This window comes from Stegastes partitus, unplaced genomic scaffold (genome assembly GCF_000690725.1).
Source record: "Stegastes partitus isolate 25-593 unplaced genomic scaffold, Stegastes_partitus-1.0.2 Scaffold1127, whole genome shotgun sequence".
Taxonomy (NCBI): Eukaryota; Metazoa; Chordata; class Actinopteri; family Pomacentridae; genus Stegastes; species Stegastes partitus.
In genome coordinates, this window is record NW_007578858.1 from 1 (window position 1) to 16,760 (window position 16,760).

The following is a 16,760-nucleotide window of genomic DNA, read 5'->3' on the forward strand; positions in this document are numbered from 1 at the left end:
TGTTTGTTTGTGTTATCGTCTAAATAAATGCTTTCACACATACATGCTGGTCTATTTAATGTTCATCAGCTGTTTATATGGTCATTTCCTTATTCCTCTAATTATTAATCAGAGTTCCAAATTGATAGTTTAGAGCATTTTATGAGACTGATTTAAAGATTGATTGACTCGCTCTAACTATTCTCCTTCAGCTGAAGGTCGTGACATTATTTTTTAATTAGACTGATTTGTGGATGTAATAAACTGGTTCCAGCTACAATAGTCAAGGAAAGAAAAGGTGTGATTAAAAATGTAAAAGTCTGATTAATAGCGTTAGAAAGTCACATTCAACAACCAAAACTACAGGAGGACTTCCGGTCACTTCCACCTCTGACATAAGAGATGAAGAAAGTGTTATGAAGTGACTGATAAACAAAAATCTGAATAGAAAAGGAGTCAATCGAACAAACAAATGACTTCACTGATATCTTGTGACTTGATCAAGACACGCAACAGGAAAGTCACATCACCAAAATCACTTTCACAGAACCTCAAACTAATAATCTGCCTGAATGTGACATTCAGCCATCATCATTCACACACACACACACACACACACACACACACACACACACACACACACACACACACACACACACACACACACTGTCAAACACCACTTCTCACCTTTTAAACCTCCTCTAATGAAAGCGCACACAAAGGCTGGAAAAGTTAAAGTAAATAAAGATAATTAATTTCCTAATGTGACATGCGAATATTCCTCCATCAGAATAGCTTTCACCTTTGACAAATTACCGTCGTAATTGTGTTGATTTTTTTCCAGGTGAACACACACATCTCCATTTGCAAAATTAAATTGGTCAAAAGTAATCAAATTATGCTGCAGGTGAGTGCGGGCGCTCGTTTGCTGCCGTGGCGACCGGGCGCGTTAATGTGATTGTTTTGTCAGGTGAGTTGACGCATCATTAACCCCCCGACGCACACGCGCACGCACAGCCTCCTCGCAGAGTAATGGGGTCATTAGCAGGAGACGAGACTCCCCGGGAACGCACATCGGCGCCGGTCCGACGTGGGAAACCGGGCCTGCAGCTGGAGAACATCTGCGGCAGGAGGAGCCAAACCCGGCGACGGACCTCGCCGCCAAAGTCCTCGTATACGACATCAAAGCCCGACTTCTGAGTTTGCCCCGAATGAAGGCCGCCCGCTCCGGATAGCGGTAAACAGAAAGAGCAGCGGCTGCTCCGCGAAGCCAAAGGCAAATCAAAGTCAGTCAAACAGCAACACATTGATATTCAAATATTAATGGATCTGCGAGGCGCCGATTCCAGGTTCTGAAAAAGACCAGCAAACATGACACACAACTACGACGGGCATTGATGTGCGTATGTAAAATTCAGGTTTGATCCCGACTAACTAGGGTGCCTTTCATTAATAGAACATGCCAGCCTTTTCTTTACGCTTGTTTAACGAATGTAGGACCAGAAAGTATCTCCAAATTACCTGAATTTAAATATATTTCACATCCTCCAAAGTCAAGGCTTTGTAGACGTGGAAAGAAGAAAAAAAAAAAGCTGCAATTTGTGTCGACATGATGAAGTCATCCGGGTCCTGACCTTGTCTTGACTTTCCTTTGCTGTAAAATGCATCTGATCCAATTTATAAAGTCGGTGAGACCTGGAGACGTCTCGCTGTGCATGTTTAAAATCCTTCTGTCGATCACTTTAATGGCAGGAGCAGCGCAAAAGGAAAGAACAGCGGGGTGAGGACACTCGATGGGACTGAATCCTCAAACACACCAGCTTCCTGTGTGTGAATGCCACCGAGTGTCTGACTACAAGTCTGATGAAGGAGTTCTGGGTGTCGGGAGAGTCCGTCCCAGCGGGGAGGACGGTTTCCAACACACACAGGATCAAAGTATCGAGGATCCATTCCGGGTCAACGGAGCTGAGTTTCCCATCCTCGGCCTCCTCTTCCTGTCAAGCAGCTCTCCAGTCGGACGCCCGGAGGGAGGAGGAGGGTGTGTGAGGAGGTCAGGAAGGAGAAGGACGACACAGCTACAGCGATGCCTTCACTGGCCGTCTGGTGCTCGGCTCATAAAAACCGCATGCTGGGAAACGCGCCTGTATGCCAACAAGCTGGCAGTTAAAGCAGCTCGATACAGATTTAATCTTTGCGTACAGAGCGAGGTCTTTAGTCGAGCTTAAAAAAAATCATTTCCAACAACTCCTGCGAGGCCCCAAAACACACAGGGATCAGTCGGGTTTGTCCAATAAAAGAAATGTGTAAATGTGCCAGATATGCTGCTGACAGTCTGACTCACCGGACGCAGGACGCAGGTTTAATCCCCGATCTTAACCCCTTCAACACTAAGTAACTTTAGACAGAAATTCATGATCAGATATGGTTTGGATTAATCACTCAGAAATTCTAAAGTAGACCTCACATCACTAAATATCTGGTGTCAACCAAAAGTAGACGAGTTGACGGTTGAACATATCTGGAAGTTTACTCTTGTCATATACATACAGGTGAAACACAGGCGTGGAAAGGAAGAGGTATAAATGTCGTTGACGTCGACTGGGGGCGAACGGTTAGCGGTGAATACACTAGCGAATAGCAGCGTTAGCAGCATAGACGACGGTAGTGAAACTCCATCGGCGCTTGTTGTTAAATGTTTTCCCGTTATGTTCCCACGTATCGGCCCAATTTGCAGCAGAAATTTTTTCAGGCAGCAGCGTAACAGGTCGTTACTCTGTTATGACGCTGGAGAGAACGCTGCGTACGATTATTATTATTATTATTACTATTTGCACAATTTATGTCATGATTGAATCTCTTGTTCACCTACAGGGATTCCCTGTGATAGAAAATCTAAATGAATGTAACAGAAAGTCGTCATGTACCGGAGCCACTATACCGGGCTGCAGGGTGGACGGGGTGAAAGCTGCAGACCGGTATACCGGGCTGTGGTGTTGAAAGGGTTAATAAGCGAGTTTCTCTTGTCCTACTGCTATCTACGTGTTATCGTTTTCAAAATCCACTTCTGGTACAGGAGACTTTGACTCAAACATTTCCACCAACACAGTCCCTCCATCGTTAGTTTAAGGGATAAAGCGACCGTTTGGGTCCACTTAGAGGTAAGGCTCACCGCTAGTCAATACAGAGTGGTTCTGAGTGACTTTGGTTCTGAGTGGTTCTGAGTGACCACCTTTACCCTTTGGTGAGACTTTTTTGTGCTGATGAGTGGTCTCTTCCATCCAGAGGGGTCATGAGTCATATGACAGATCTCTCCATCATCAAACATCAAAGGAGGGAAACTCTTCTGGAACAACGGCGTTAATCCTTCCAGTAGAGTTCCAGAAACTTGGACCACCAACACCAAGGCAGCACATGGTGGCACCACACCGAGCTGAGACACTTATTGTTCATTTTCCACCCGTCCATCGGTAGATGTGTAGCTACACTATCACTTGCATTTACACTAGAAGATGCTTCAATAGCAGATATTTGCCCCCAAACTAATTAACCTCTCACAATATGCAGCGTTTTTAGTAAATGAACTGTTGTGGAGTTGTTCAACAAACCACTACGTCTGATAAACTACTGGCAGCGTTATCAAGGTTAATGTACCAGACTGATACTCACGCTGACCTTCACCGTGAGCAGCTTATAAAGCCTCCGCAGATATAAATGCTTTCTTTGTTCGCGGTGCAATTAGAGACGTCTTTCATCTCCTATTAGAATTTATTTTTCATAGTGGTATCTTTTTTTAATGCAAACGACTGAAATCAATTCCCCGTCCGTGGATAATAAAGTCGATTCTTCCTTTTGCCCGTAGGACGACGGCCAAAGTGAGAATGATGCAGCAGAAGCCTGAAGATGCTGCGTCAACGTGGAACGAGAGCGCAGAGCCGGCAGAGCTGGTGCTGTGCATTGTTCTATCTTCGTCTTCTCCCACACTCTTCCTCCTTCACCCACGACGTTAGAGCAGGAGGACGATAAGTGTCAAAGGAATCCATTAAACCTCAATCATATCCTAAGCAGAGGAAAATAAAGTTATTACAATCTGAAAGCGCACACGCAGGGTTTTTATACGATAAGTGGGCAGAGCTCATCACCAGAATCACACCGGATTGTAAAAATATATGTCCTCATGATGAGAGAACAAAACGGTTTTCAAGACGGGGTTTTTGTAGCACAACAAGGTAAATGAACAGATAGAGCAGGAACTCTAAATGAGATACTGAACTAATTAACAGTGTGGTGTTTAGGTCTGAAGCAGGAAGTGGTGCATCGTAAACCCTTTTAAGATATCGGAGGACATATAACACTGCTGCTCCATCGACTTTATAAAGTGACGGCTTTCTGACATGTAAACATGCTAGTCAAGTTCCTCACAGCTACTGGAGATGTTTGTCTTTCACATGATATGAGACGGCATGCCGAGTACATAAATCTACATCTATAATAATATAATACATAACGAGGCACTAATAGTCTGTTTGAATAGCTAACAGCTCAGTTTATTAATGATTTCCAGATGTGATGATCATCGAACTACTACTTTACGACCACCCGACAGCTGTGATGGAGCTCCAACCTGAGGACCATCGCTGCATAACTCATAGTTTACCAGCAGCTGTGAGTCTGTTGTTAGATTCTGATCCATCCTGTCTCCATGTCGGGGATCATTCATAATTATAAGCAATTAAGAAAGTTACGACTGTAAATGTGCAGTTCTGTCGCTCACATGGATCCGATGCTGCAGGTGTTTGATGAACTCAGAGGAAAGACTCCTACAAGCAGCTGGAAGTCCGTCACTTCTGTCTCTATGTGTGAATGTGATGCAGTTTGGGATGATAAGGAAATGCTACGAGGTCCGACTTAGCCTCTTGCAGACATGCACGCGTTCATGAACACAGCGACTTTATGTCTTACTCATATTTTCCTAAAAGTTGCAACGGCAGTCCTGCCCACGTCAACATGACTCGAGCTGAAGCACAAACATGAACTTTCCTCTACAAATTCACATCTATTACAAACTAACACTGTCCATGAAACTAAGGCCCTGTTTACACGTCGGTGATGTCAACGGGTCTTTGGTTCACACGTAAACGAAGCTACAAGTCACCAAAAACGATCACATCTGAAACCTCCGTCTTTACGTTTGCGTGTCGACGGGAGGAGACGGATTTTGATGTCACAGGCTGCGACAAAAGCGTCATCAGGTCACATGTGTGCGACCATGTTTACAGACTCTTCCAGGATTCTGATTGGCTAGCGTGGCTGTATGCTTCTCGTCACACTGCCCCCTATAGGTCTGGCAGCTCATAGCAGCTCTTAACGACGTGTTCATGCAGGTTTGTGTAAAGGAAGATTCTTTTAAAAGCAAGCTGGTGTGAACGATGTTATTTTTGAAAACGTAGATCCGTTTTTGTGAATACCGGCTACGTGTAAACGTGGCTTAAAACTTGATGAAGGCAGAGACGGGTCTGATTAATGAGACTAACCGATAACGAACGCAATCCAGGTGTTGATAAGACGTCGGAGCTGAAGTTTAGCTCGTTGCCTCCAGCTGTTCAGGACTCTTTCCTCTGAGTTTATTCAACAGCGTCAGACAGCAGCTGGATCCACACCAGCGTCTCCAAAGCAAGAACGCTGCATGTGGAACAAGAACAACGCGGCTAATTTGATAATTAGTTGAAAATGTAAATGATCCCAGACACACAGACGGGATCAGGATACGATTCACTTTTCTTCACCTCAGACAGGTGAGCTGTCACAAAGAGTCACGGTTCAGGTCGTTGCTTCCAGCTGTTCAGGACTCTTTCCTCTGAGTTTGTTCAACACCTGCAGCGTCAGACGGAGGCCGAGTTTATTAACTTCATTACTGATTTATAATCAGAAGTGATCCCTGTCATGGAGACAGGATGGATCTGGGTCCCAGTTTGTTCAGATGCCGTCAGATGAACTGCTGCTCAGTTTCCTGTTTAGCACATTCAGCCACGTTCACGTCGTATTTAGCTGAATTCTTTTTAGCCTAAAACCTGTCCAGCGTTTTAATGGAAATGTAACCACAGAGAATCTGACAAACAAAGAACAGGAAGATAATGATGTTGTAAAACGGAGCGGGAAGAAGCCGCAGAACACAAGAGAAGAGGGATTACGTCGGAAACCGGGTCCGGATTTATCAAAGTGTTCCCACGACGACTCACTGCCTTTGTTTCACGATATGCAAATCTGGTTCTGTGGGTGACGGGGTGTCACCGCGGACTCTTACCACCCACTGCACTCGTTTAACGGCTCCTTCACTCGCTCTTCTCCTGCTCTTTGTGTCCCCCGATGCATCTCCAACTTTCTGTTTGCACTCGTCGAGTCTTTTCAGGAACTTGGATGTGCCTCTCGTTGAACCTCTAATACCTCCTTTCTCCCTCCGTCTTTGTCTCTCACGTTGCTCTTTCTATTTTTACTCACATCTTACAGTAGCTCTGTTACAGTACCTGTATTTTTCCCTCTTTTTCCCCCTCTCTCTCGCTCTCTCAGATATTCTGGGGTCTATCTCTGCTGCTGAATAGGCAGATTAGTGCAGGAAAAAAGGCGGCTGTGAATACCGCTGTGCCTCTGTCTCTATTGACCCACTATCTAAGCTCTGGAGTGAAGAAAATGTAGCCCACAGTCTCTCTCTCTCTCTTTTTTTCTCTATCCATCCTCAACAACTCTGCTGCGCTGAACTGAGAATATGAGCATCCCGGTAAATCCATTAATACCACTGACTGAGTCCCATTTTATTCCAAATAAAAAAAAATGAAGCAGCTGCAGGAGGCAGAGCACGACGCTGACATAATAAAGTGGATTGAGCTGTGGAGATGGAAGAGGGGCGCTGGTGGATCCGAGCCAAGTATCAGATCTCTTCCCCGTTTTTCCCTCTTCTCTGTTTTTTTTCCACCCGTCCTGTCAGTGTTTGTCCGCCGCTCTGTCCATCACGTCAGGCCACGGCCACTTCAAATCAGTCAAACCGTCGCCCTGTGGTCAAGCCGTCCCCGTCCTCCGAGAGTCGCCATGTGCTCGCCGTCCGCCGCGATCCGCCTGACAGCAGACCATCGGCTGATCCGCCTCTGGACGAAACGGGATTAGTTTATTAAAACAGAGCGATCTGTGTGTTCTTTCTTTGTTTTCATGTCACTGTGTTTCTGTCTCGCCAGATCAGAGCGAACGGAAAAGCCACACGAGAGCTCGGAGGCCTCGTCTGCTGGTGCTGGTTGTAATCTCATCACAGTCAGACCGGCCTGCGGAGACGCACAGACGGAGGCCGGACCAGGGTGGACCAGGGTGGACCAGGGTGGACCAGGGTGGACCAGGGTCACGGCTCAGCGAACGGTCAAAATCCAACCTGCAGCTCAACAACAGCGTCCATGTGTTAGAGTCAAGGTGCTTCGTTGTGTCGCAGGATTATTGGAAACGAATAAAAAACAACCAGAAACAGCATATTTTAGACAAACTGGTTCAAATCAGTAGCTGCTCCTACATACGGAGTTTACTTGGTTGTATTCTGCTATTAACCTATTTTAAACTAGTGTAGAATAATATTGTGGTTGTGAGATTGTGCTCTTTTGTCTTCTTGTTATGCCTACACAAAAAAAAACATGTAATTTTTCACATTTTCCCCCATATTTTTTACGCAAACACGTCAGTGAAATCAAAAATAGACTGTAAATCTAATTGTGGAATGAATTATAGCATTAAAAAGTGTGATTAATTATGATGTTTTCATTTTCATTCAACACTCAACGGCACAAATATTTTCTTTTTATGGTTAAATTCAAGTTTAACTCTAAATATATTTCTAAAGTTGGTAAAAGGTAAGTAAAAGGTTCTGTAATGTGACAGGTTTGTTTGTCAAATGAGAAATATCTTTTAAACACAACAAAAATGTTCAATTGATTTATTTTCAGTGCACAATATCTATAAGAATCTGTCAAATACAGTTTATTCTATCTATCTATCTATCTATCTATCTATCTATCTATCTATCTATCTATCTATCTATCTATCTGTATTATAGGTAATTTCATAGTTTTTATACATTTAAATATCCTTCAATAAAAATGAAAAAGCCAAGTTAGGTCAAATTAAGGAAAAGTATGATAGTTTCCTGAGACGGTTGTTTTCTATTCTATTCTATTTCCTATGCAACAGCAGAACATTCCTGGTCTTTAACTGTATTTTTCAGCTTTTCTACGTGTCCACGGCTCCGTGCAGCGTTGGTTCGCTCATGTTTGGATGCTGAGAGGTTCAGGAACCTTCGTGTGACGGCATCAGACGACTGAACCACCCAACCGGGTTTCTTTCAGGCTGCAGCATCACTTCATCCAACGCTCACAACCACACACGAGGGTTCAAACGCAGATCGACTGGAGAGCTTTGCCTTCAGGCCCTCCTCCTCCTCCTCCTCTTTCGTTCTTCGTGAGAGTTCGGCACAACCCCCGCACCGCCGCCGACGCCTGAGCAATCCGCCCGTCGGTCCTGCACTCCGTCTAACCTTCGCTTTAGAAAAGGGACCAGAACCAAATCAAATCTATTAGAATCCATCTATTTCCCTACCAGCTGCTCGTCTCTCAGGACGGGACGCCGTCTGAAGGACTGAGACGATAAATGGGTTTTCTTTGACCCAAGGTCTGGATGGAAGTCAGTGCTGGTGGTGCAGCACACAGCAGGTCCAGGACGCTGCTGTAGGAAACGTTTCTAACTCATTCACTGGTAGTTTACAGATTCCTTGTTTTCTTTTAATGAAAACAGGTATAAATGTAAGTTTAAAAAAACTGCCCACAGCTCGTCTTTTACAGGCATTTTGAGGGAACTTCACTATGATTTCTGACCTTCAGAGATTCTATGATGTGACGTTATCGATATTTTTCCTCTATTTTTAATACAAATTCTAAAATCTTCTGTTAAAAACGTATAAGTGCTACCTTTATGGTTTTAAAGTTCATTTAGCATTCAGTTAATTATCAAGTTAATTAGTGAATAAAGCTATATGTTGTATTTAAGTTCTGTACAGTAACAGAACTGTTCTTTAACAGCTAAAAACTACTTCTTACAGGTATTTTGTGGTAATTTTACTGTGATTTCTGCACTACAGAGATGTTATCATGTGAAATTATTGATTTTTTTTTTTCATTTCTTATAAACAGCTTCTAATACATTTACTTTATTTTTCTGCTCAGCCTGTGATAATCTGAAAACTTCCATTTTATGCCTTTTATCTAAAGCTGGTTACTATTGCACAAGTTCTACCTTCTTGATTTTTAAGTTTATTTAGTAAATAAGTTAATTATTAGTTATGTATTTGAAGGTACATACAGTAACAGAACTGTTATTTAACTGTCAAAAACTACTTTTTACAGGCATTTTGTGGTAACTTTAGTATGATTTCTGCACTACAGAGATGTTATCATGTAAAATTATTGATTTTTAAAAAGCTTCTGTGATGCCTTGACTGTTTTTCTGTTCAGCCTCAGTGATCATCTCATTACATTCCTGTCATTTAAAGCTGGTTACTCTTGTGTACTTGGTACTCTTTATGTTTTTTAAGTTAAATCGTAAATTAATGTAAAAAAATAAAAACACGTTTCCTTTTTTTAAAGGATTTTTTTTACAGTGTCGATGAAATGTTTGGATCCAGGATGAAACTAAACTAAATGTTTTACCTGCTGGAGCTCCGACAGTGAAAACTAAGATTTTAAAAAAAAGCTGCACATCAGCAAGAAGCGACACGTCTGAGTCACGGGCTACAGAAACCAAATGTGATGGAACATGTGATGGAACATGTTGGTGACACCAGGAGCTCATCTCCACGCTGTAATTCCTCAACGTCACACTGCTGCTGGAGGAAGAGAAGAAAGAGAAGCATGTGTTGATATGTTGGCAGCTGAGAAGATGCGAGGCCTTCTTCTTCTTCTTCTTCTTCTTCTTCTTCTTCTTCTTCTTCTTCTTCTTCTTCTTCTTCTTGTTTTTTTTTTTTGGACTCTTCTGGAACGTTCCCTCTCGCTGCCTCTTACATGTAAAGGGTCAGTTAATGGTAACACCTCGGGGGAGCCGAGCGAAGCAGAAGAAAACAAAGCGTGGAGGGAGAAGATGGCGCGAGGGCTAAAACAGGCTGGCTCATCGAGGATTCCTCTTGAAGTGTCTCCCAGCGAGGGTGGGCGGAGCCAGCCTGCAGTGGCTCCACGCTGGAACATGCCAACATCAATGGAGGACTGCTGTCTGACCCCACGGAGGGGCTCTCCGGGGAGCTCGGTGGGAGGACTGAGAGCAGCGAGAGCATGTGATGGGTGGGCGAGTTTTAGGCTTGTTTTTTTTTTTTTTTTTGCTTTCATGTGGCCCCTTTTTGAAGTCGTATCATGTGTGTTTACGGGCGTAACATCACGACTCTGATCGCTACTCAAACACACGCAGGCGTCGACTGCAGGCTTCAAACGCGGCAACAATGGCTGTGATTCCAGCGGTTCGATGGGGAGAAGCCACGGGAGAGGCCTCCAGAGAGCCGCCGAGCCTCTAATCTCCCCTGATTTCCTCAAAATGAGTCTGCTGTGTGGAGCTAATGGCTAAAACACCAGGTAGTGTGAGGCGGTGAGCACAAAAACCACCGGCGAAATAACAGTGATTTCACTACACGGACGGCGTCGCGGATCGATTTGAATGTCCTGGTTTAATCGACACGTTGGTCAACACTGTAAAGCCTTCAGGCAGGGCAGCAGGGAGCATGAGTGGAGCTGAGGGGAGGGTTTTGGACAAAGGAAGAAGCAACAAACGAGCCAGAGTTTCACCATCTCAAAGCGTCATCCAGGAGGAACCAGAAGAATCTGTCGACCGAAGCAGTGACGGGTTTCTGGGGTAAAACTGGAGCATTTAATAATAACTGAGCACCACGGTGGAGGAGCTATGAGCTCAGAGTGATGAGAACAAACAGGTCCGAGTGCGACAAGCGGACAGTTTTATTATTTCATCATCTCTAATCGTAGTTTTTTGTACGATTTACAAATTCTATAGGTTCCCTTTTTTCTTTAAGTAAAATCACTGAAAGAAAAACTGGCAGGATCAGTGTTTGCAGGAATGTTGTGGCGACCAGACGACCATTTCTGTACAAAATGGATGTTATCATGTGAAATAACTTGGTCTCGTTTATCCAGCCCACTCTGTCGCATCCTTCTGCTTTTGGGGGGAATAAAAAACGGCCCGGCTTGTTTGATTTTCTTTAAACCGGTCGCCATCGACCTGAGTGGGGTTGAGGGAAGGATGCAACCTTGGACTTCCTTCAAAATGGTGACGGTTGAATCGTTTTGGTAGATTTTGCCTACAAAACTAGCTGTAGCTGCCTCACTGCACGATCCAAATCCTCCAGATCCAAATCCTCCAGATCCAAATCCTCTAGATCCACATCCTCTAGATCCACATCCTCTCGATCCAAATCCTCTAGATCCACATCCTCTAGATCCACATCCTCTAGATCCACATCCTCTCGATCCACATCCTCCAGCGCTGTAAGTTGCTGCCTGGAGGTTCTTGCTGTTGTTTCCCAGGCTGCAGTAAACGTTGAAAACACATGGATGTACATGAGCAGCCAATAGCAGCCTTAAACCTGCTTCCTACATCCAGTAAGTCACCTGCTAGGAACTGGAAATCACTGCTTCATCTGCTGCTGCTGCTGCTGCGACCCACATAAACGACAGAAAACTGGACGTCTAGACGAACGACTAAAGAGTTTTTATAATTTAGCAGCAGATTTGCCAAACCTGCTCTGCTGCCCTGGACGGTTTAAACCATTTACTGCTCCTCCACTTGTTCCTAATGCACTTCTATTACTATTAGCTTCTCTACAGCTTTTTTTTAATGATCATAATTACCTCTAGATGTAGCAGAGCTTCTGTCTTTTATGCCCTTGTTCTCACACGCCCTCCTCCTCCCCCTCTATTAGACCACGCTGCCACGTCTTAAAGGCTCCTGCTACCTTGAGAAAAATGCTTTCTTACAAAGTGCTTCATTTTCCGTCTGCCGCGCTCGTTTCCTCCGTCAGGTGCGTCGTCGCGCTGAAGGCTTCCTGCCTGGAGGGAACCGAAGCTTCTCACACCTGCTAAAGTTACACACAGTCCACCTCGCCGAGACCAAAGCTCACAGCAGACCCACCGACAGCAGCTGCAGGAGGGCGAGAAGGAAAATACGACGGGAGGCCGAGCGAGCGTGAGAGGTCGACCGAGGTGGAAGACGAGCCGGAGGAGGGGATGACTGGCTCGGTGCTGACGGTGCACAAAGCTGCAGGCCTCGCTCAGGTCTGCGAGCGAGCGCTGCCATCTTCTCAGCTCGGCGGTCGGCTGCAGCGACCGGGGGATATCGTGTGTCGCCCGTCTGCAGCGCAACATGAGCTGAGGCGGTGGAAAAGTCAGGATGTCTCATTGAAGGGAACAATTGATCCAACAGTAAGTGTTGGAGGAAAACCAGGCAGGTCCGACCACATCAGAGCGACTCTGAGGTGCCGCATGTCAAGAGGTTTTCTGAATAATGCATCATCCTGCAGCGAGGAGCACGCCAACGCCGAAGCTAAGGACGCTCTGCTATCACGATTCAAAACAGTTAAACTGCAACCACATGGCGATTCATAAAAAGCCTCCATTTCCTGCTTCTTGGGTTTATCGGTTGTGGTTTAAGAGTGAAGCAGAACTTCCAACAAAACCAGTTTTAAGTGGTAGATTGTGAAAAATATCTCTTCGTTTAAACGCAGTCACATGAGCCTGAACATTAAAAAGCAGAGTTTAGCCCAGCAGGCGTGTTTTAGGACGGATTAGAATCTCTAACAGCCCAACTGCATCCTGTGTGCGTGCAGAGAACGAGACCCCCGAGAACGAAGAACTGAGCAAACATAGGCGGCGGTAAATCCAACAACAGATTTGTGCTTAACCGGCTGACTGACTCTGTAAACTTTATGACATCCTAACTTATCTGTGCTGGACTGAATATTATGTGAGTGCAGAGAAATAAAGCAGAACGCTGCTGCTCCCTCGGTGCCTGCTGTCGGACCTGCAGTCCAACGGGAGCTGCAGGTCTTTGGACTTCATTATAGCTACGACAGCAGGACCTTTGGACGGATAAGAGAGCAACCTTCACACAGCAAGAAGCAGCCGGTTGCACAACCACATGAACACGAGGCGGCTTTGTCTTAAAACAGCTTCAGTAGTTTGTCCAGAACCTCATTCATTCCAGTCCAACACTCTCAACTCTCTAACTAGTTGTCTTCACAGTCTTCATCCCGTCCTGATCCATTCTACCTGTCCAGATGTGCGTCTCTACCTTTGCCCTGAGAGCTGCTGTACAGGACTCAGTTCAGATACTGGATGCAATGCAACATCCATCCATCATCTCTACACCGCTTAATCCTCACCAGGGTCATGGGGGGCTGGAGTCTATTCCAGCTGACTCAGGGTGAAGGCAGGTTCACCTGGACAGGTAACCAGTCTATCACAGGGCTACACTTAGAGACAGACAACCAAGCACACTCACATTCACACCTACGGACAATTTACAATCACCAATTAACCTCAGCATGTTTCTGGACTGTGGGAGGAAGCCGGAGAACCCGGAGAGAACCCACGCTGCACGGGGAGAACATGGAGACTCCACACAGGAAGATCCCGGGTGTCCTCACCGGGACGTGAACCGGCGACCTTCTGCGAGGCAACAGTGCTACCAACTGCACCACCCTGCAGCCCCGCAATGCAACATATACAAATTAAAATTATTCTGGAAAAAAAGCCATAAGGCCTGATGACGCCTTGGATGGCGTCATGTTTTAGAGTGTTTTCTTTAACATGCCAGAACCTGGCGTACATGGAAGCTGACGGGGAGCTGCCACGAGCAGCATCATCTGGACTGTCTTCTAGAGGAGCTGCTGAAAACAGATCAGCTTGTAAAAGGATCACATATGGTGTGAAAGCGTCTCTGTGAACCTGCAATAATGGAGACGTGGGATTTTACGGCTCGGAGACAGCTGACAGTTTACAACGACGGCGACGACGGAGTGAAAGGAGGGAAATAAACAGACTGACAGTTGATATTTGTTACACTCAATCATAAAAAGTCACATTAGCTGCGCCTGGAGTGTCACAGTTAAATACTGTCTGCAGCTGGTCATTATGCACGGCCCACCTCTAAAAAACCACCAGCACAAGAAAAGGACTGAAGCAGCATTTTATTCCCTATAAAGATTAAAACCTCTTCAGACTTCATCGTCCTCAGAACAAGAGAAACCAACCAACGCTGAGTTAGATTAGACTGGAGAGAAACGTGGCGCTGAATACGTTCAGAACTCTGCTGATGACAACATTCACACAGAGAGCATCCTGTTGGCTCTTCCTGTGTTTGTGTATCTGTGTGTGTGGACCGTACCGGACTGTCCAGGTGGAGGGATCCCAGACGGGACCCTCGGCAGGTACAGCAGCACCGTCAGAACACCTGCCCCGCTGCCCCAACACGGCTCCATGGCGATGGGCTTCGGCACCGCCTGCACACAGAACACACAAACACACAAACACAACACGGATGAACACGTGAGTTCACGCAAAGAAAACGAGTGAAAAGATCCTAAACACATCTGTGGTCAGATCAGAACCCTTTAATGTCATTACACCAGAAAAAGTACGACATTGGGTCCAATCCCATTCAGGGCAAAGAACAACCGTAAATAAATCAACAAACAAACTGTGAGATAAAAACCAGACGTTTGTGGAGCACATAGATGTATATAAAAAAAATAAAATAAGTGAAAGCAGCTATAGAATGGATGTGAGTCTTTACAACAGCAGTGAGGAACGGAGGCACCTGAGAAACACTCGTGTTAGACTACACCTGAGGACAGGTGACTTATTGCAAACTGAGAGAACACTAGTCAGTGGATTGACAGGACCGGTGGTGGAACGGACCGAATCAGTGTCTGTGGGCGTTCACAGTGGCTCTGGGGAAAAGCTGTAACCACCACGTGATATATGCTGATGGAGCAGGTGTGTCGGCATCATGCTAAAATCAAAAGTTTTTAAAAATAATTGTTGCATAATTGCATGAAAAAAAATGTAAGTAGTTGTCTAATTGTCAACTTCTGTGTTGTTAACGTTAGAACAATAAATAAATAAAATTCCATCAAAAACTGCCAAAGTAAAGGCGAATATAAGAACCAGAAGCTTTTTATTGCCAAGTGAGATCACACACAAAAGGAACCTGGTGAATGAGATGCTACACAACAATAACAAGACAGGAATAAATACAGAAATCTAGATCTGAGAAATTCTAAATAAGAAATATGTTAAGTAAAAGTAAAAGTACCATGTAAACAAAAAGTACTGTGAAAAGAGACATAAACCAAGTAATAAACGAGGAAACATATCTGTAAAATAAGTGTTTCTACAGTCAAGCTGTAATTTAGTCTTTACTGGATATTATCTGTAATTTAACAAAAAACAGGAATATATATATTTAATCTACATTATAACCATTTTCAGTTCTTTATATGTATTTTTTATTTTAAATAGCAACAAATTCCAGTGAAATAATTACATGTTCTGCTGATTTTACTACAGTAAAAATGACTTAATTATCACACATTGCAAAAGAACAGCTTATTATTTGTAAGAACACATAATATACACGTTTGATTGCTTCTTTACAGTTAACATGTAAATGAACAGCTTTCATCTGTGATTTTATCTGTAACATTAAAAAAAATTAACATGTAAAAATCTGTAAAATAACCACAATAAAGGAAAAACAAAGAAATTCAGTATTTGTCTGATGAATTATTCATACTGTCGGGTTTTGGCCTTCTCTTTAAATGAGGTTTAATTTTCAGTATTTATAAGTGTTGTAGGGTCTGAATCCTTGATATGTAAACCACTCACATCATCTATAACAGCACAGGGTTCTGACTCCTGTGTAGGTTTATGATGCTCATCACATTCTGATTATTCACTGTAGCGCAGCAGCGGCTGATGTTTTATAAATAACGCTGACGTGACAAACTGCATGAAAAGGAGACGTTTTATTTATTTACACTCAGATGTCAGAGGAGATGCTGACAGCGGCGCTGTGTGGAGGTGTGTCCCCTATATATGCACAGGAAGGTACACAATGTTCCTACAAAGAGCCAACAGCAGTCCGTCTGTTTGAAGGATGCAGCAGACATCCAGGACTCAAGCTGCGCTGCCCAGATCCCTGCTGCCACCTCCCCCTGCAGCAGCGCTCCCAGCTGGGGGAAGGCGGCCCGCCGCAGCCTGTGGAGCTCCACCTGCTGCGCTGCTGATGCAGAGCGTCCAATCTGCCTCTCCAGGTGAGTGTTCACGCAGGTGCACATCAGCCGTCCATCCATCCTACTTATGTGTTCTTATTCACACTGTCCATAAACACAGAGACACAAGGAAAACCCTCCTTCCTCCATCCATCACAGCAGCAGCACAGAAATCTTCGGCTCTGCATTCACACAGAAACGTTCTAATGTGTTTTGTAATGTCTAAATACATGCACAATGAAAAAAAAATATATAAGAGGTACGTCACAGAGTTTCCCTGTTTTGTTAAATTACACATAATATCAAGTGAAAGTAGGAATTTACATGTTAACCCTAAAAAGCTCATTTTTTACTCTTTAAATCAGTAAAATCGTCATTATTTTGCAGATATTTGCTGTTATTTAAAAAGGATTGAAAATGTGTTTTATTTATTTAA

The 16,760-nt window shown here is 44.3% G+C and overlaps 1 protein-coding gene across 1 annotated transcript in view; it reads right to left on the reverse strand.

The window, feature by feature from the left end:
* Window positions 1–1,935: 1,935 nt before the first annotated feature.
* LOC103368159 (attractin-like protein 1) overlaps window positions 1,936–16,760 on the reverse strand; it is a gene marked incomplete at its 5' end in the record, with an annotated part of 246,604 nt that continues 231,779 nt past the window's right edge. The window contains 2 exons of the mRNA XM_008296425.1: window positions 1,936–2,066; window positions 14,437–14,551. Coding sequence (XP_008294647.1) covers window positions 1,936–2,066; window positions 14,437–14,551 — 246 coding nt within the window. The remainder of the gene's footprint in view (window positions 2,067–14,436; window positions 14,552–16,760) is intronic.